This window comes from Cryptotermes secundus, unplaced genomic scaffold, assembly GCF_002891405.2.
Source record: "Cryptotermes secundus unplaced genomic scaffold, Csec_1.0 scaffold1323, whole genome shotgun sequence".
In the NCBI taxonomy this organism is placed as follows: Eukaryota; Metazoa; Arthropoda; class Insecta; order Blattodea; family Kalotermitidae; genus Cryptotermes; species Cryptotermes secundus.
Genome location: NW_019727122.1, coordinates 157,153 through 159,955, shown reverse-complemented (window position 1 = coordinate 159,955; position 2,803 = coordinate 157,153). Strand labels below are relative to the sequence as shown.

Here is a 2,803-nt window from a genome sequence, read left to right as displayed (position 1 = left end):
AGTATAAGTTTTAAGCAAAGTTATGAAGTTGAATACAAGTATCTCTGATGGAAACAGAATTTTCTTTCAAGTTTATCCACCATCAGCTTTCATAAACTCAAGTATTCTATATATGTTATAGTTCAAGTATCCATTGCATTTCAGTAAGGAGGTGTTGATTGTTTATTGTTTATTGTTATTAAATAACTCCACAAATCCTGTACAGGGGCTTTAGCACCCATAGGATATAGAGCTAGTCAAACTTATATACAATCTCATACAAAACATAAAAAGATACATGGATAAAAAGATACATGGTGTAACATTAAATCAAGCCATATCATAACAACATAGATTCATACACTTACACTATTAGAAATACAACCTTTTACTTTTTATTACTCCAAGTTCATTTGTCACAATCATTAAACATTAATCATAAAACAATATCACATAATACTAAGTAATAAACATAATTAAAATTAAAAAATATAACATACAGTTAATCCCATTTACATCCAATCAGTATTTACAAATTATTTTGATAAAAAAACTCCTCTAATGAATAAAATGACCACGAGCAAAGATATCTCTTTAATGCTGTTTTAAACAATTCAATTTTGTATGATAATGATTTTATATTTATAGGAAGATGTTTAAATATCCTCATTCCAATAGCATATGTCCCTTCATTATATATTGTTAATCTAGCAGATGGAAAATGAAGGTCAGTATTGTGCCTAGTATTTAGACCATGAATTTCTTGATTAGTTTTATAAAGATGCTTATTTCTCACAACGAATATCATCAAAGAAAATATAAAGAAAGCAGTCTTCTGGGATTTGGCGCCGTGTATATGTGAAATCCCAGAAGACTGCTTTCTTCATAGTCACCGCCATGAAAGCCTCAAATCTTACAAAGAAAATATATATTGAGAATAAAATGGTAAAATTTCCCAATCTTTAAAAAGTTGTCTACAAGAGTCTCTACATCTAGTCTTAGTCATAATATGGAGTATTCGTTTTTGCATCTTAAAAACACTAAGACTATGTGGTGAATTACCCCATAATAAAATACCATAAGATAATAATGAATGAACATTTGCAAAATATATCATTCTTAGAGTATTCTCCGTCATAAGGGGCGTGACAATCCTGATAGCATAACAAGCGGAACTTAACTTTTTTAAAACATGTTCAATGTGCCCCTTCCATGACAACTTTTCATCAATAATCAATCCTAGAAACTTGATATTAGTAAGATCAGTGATATGCTTATCTGCAAAAGTAATGTTTAAATCAAGCTTCTGACTGTTTTAGTCCGAAATTGTAAAAGATGTGTTTTGTCAAAATTTAAATAAATCAGATTACTCCTAAACCACTTATTTAAGTCATCAAGAGTGGTATTTATCTCCGTCAAAAAGTGTACAGGATTAGAACCAGTTACAATCATACTGGTGTCATCAGCATACAGCACTAATGTATTATTTTTAGAAACCGTCAAAGGCAGATCGTTAATAAATAAAAGAAAAAATAGAGGGCCCAAGATAGATCCCTGCGGCACCCCGTGTTTGACTATCTCCCATTCAGAGTAACTATTTCTAGAATTATTTTGAATTATCACCCTCTGGTATCTCTCTGTAAGGTAAGATTTGATCAAGGCATTGAATTTCCCTACAATGCCAGTGTATTCAAGTTTATTCAACAGGATTTTATGATTTACGTCAAAGGCCTTCTTTAAATCACAGAAGATACCTCCCATGTAAATAAAAAGTTCACCCGGTGAGAAACTTTTTTGCGATAAATAATGTTGCAACCTGATCTCTTGTACTGAAGAGGTTCTTACTCCGTTGTGCTCTCTGTTTTCGAACTGACTTTGATATCACTTAGCTCATGCCCCTCCAGATGGTTTTGAGTGAAGTCATATTAACCTTTAAACTCAGTTTGAAAACAAAAAACACTCAATGAGGTAAGAACCTCTGCAGTATAAGAGGCCAGGGTTGCAAATTATTTGTAGCTACACATGTGAACCTGCGATTCTTTGGGAGGGAGCAGTACACAAAGGCTGATGGTACGATAGCATTCTTTCTTACCAACAGGGCATGGGGGTATAATAGCATACCCTCTTACCGACCGAGGTCTCGGAACTGGCGGGAGCCAATTGGAATCAATACAGTTGCATTCAGGCACTCCGGCAGCAGTGATGCTTACATGACGTCACGGTGGGTATGTTGGCTATGATGCTCCAACCTCTCCAAGCTCTCCAACAAATTGCCATTCGGTGCATTCGGTTGTGCTGTCATGTTGTAGAGCGGTATATATGCGTATTCATAATTGTAATGGATGTAGTGGATCTGTTGAAGGATGAGATCTTGAATTTGAGGAAGAAATTGATGGAGAAGGAAGCTGTGCTAAGACAACATCAGACTCAGGTTAGAGTTATTTTGTCCGGTGCCGATGGGTAGAAATGGCTGTAAAAGTTAAAATCCGTTTTGGAGCTTGTGTTATATAACAATTCGTTATTCAGCAAGAGCTTTGTTTCAGACAACCGTAAGTTTCGTTTAGATGCCATAACTACCCTCCAAGATAAATTATCAAAGTATTGATTAGGTGCCTTCTTCCAGCACCAGTTTCAAATGTATATACTAAGTTTTGCTTTTTTTATGTTACATGTTACTGCATTGGAAGTGCCTTTACCTTTACTTACGTATAGGTTATGTGAATTTACTGTTTTTTTTGGGGGGTTGGCAGTAGTACTGGTGACACTGTCGGACCTTCATCCAAATTCTGTTAGGAGAGTTAAAAAAAAAGGTAAAGCAACCCCT

At 34.6% G+C, this 2,803-nt stretch overlaps 1 protein-coding gene across 8 annotated transcripts in view; it reads left to right on the top strand.

Moving 5' to 3' along the window:
- The first annotated feature begins 2,214 nt into the window (after positions 1-2,214).
- The window catches only part of LOC111864546 (adenylyltransferase and sulfurtransferase MOCS3), a 56,573-nt gene continuing 55,984 nt past the window's right edge, over positions 2,215-2,803 (top strand). For 7 of the 8 annotated variants that reach the window (XM_023851870.2, XM_023851868.2, XM_023851864.2 and 4 more), the window contains exon 1: positions 2,215-2,410. In XM_023851870.2, the coding sequence (XP_023707638.2) occupies positions 2,216-2,410 (195 nt within the window). In that variant the 5' untranslated portion in view covers position 2,215. The other variant, XM_023851869.2, reaches the window with a different exon arrangement.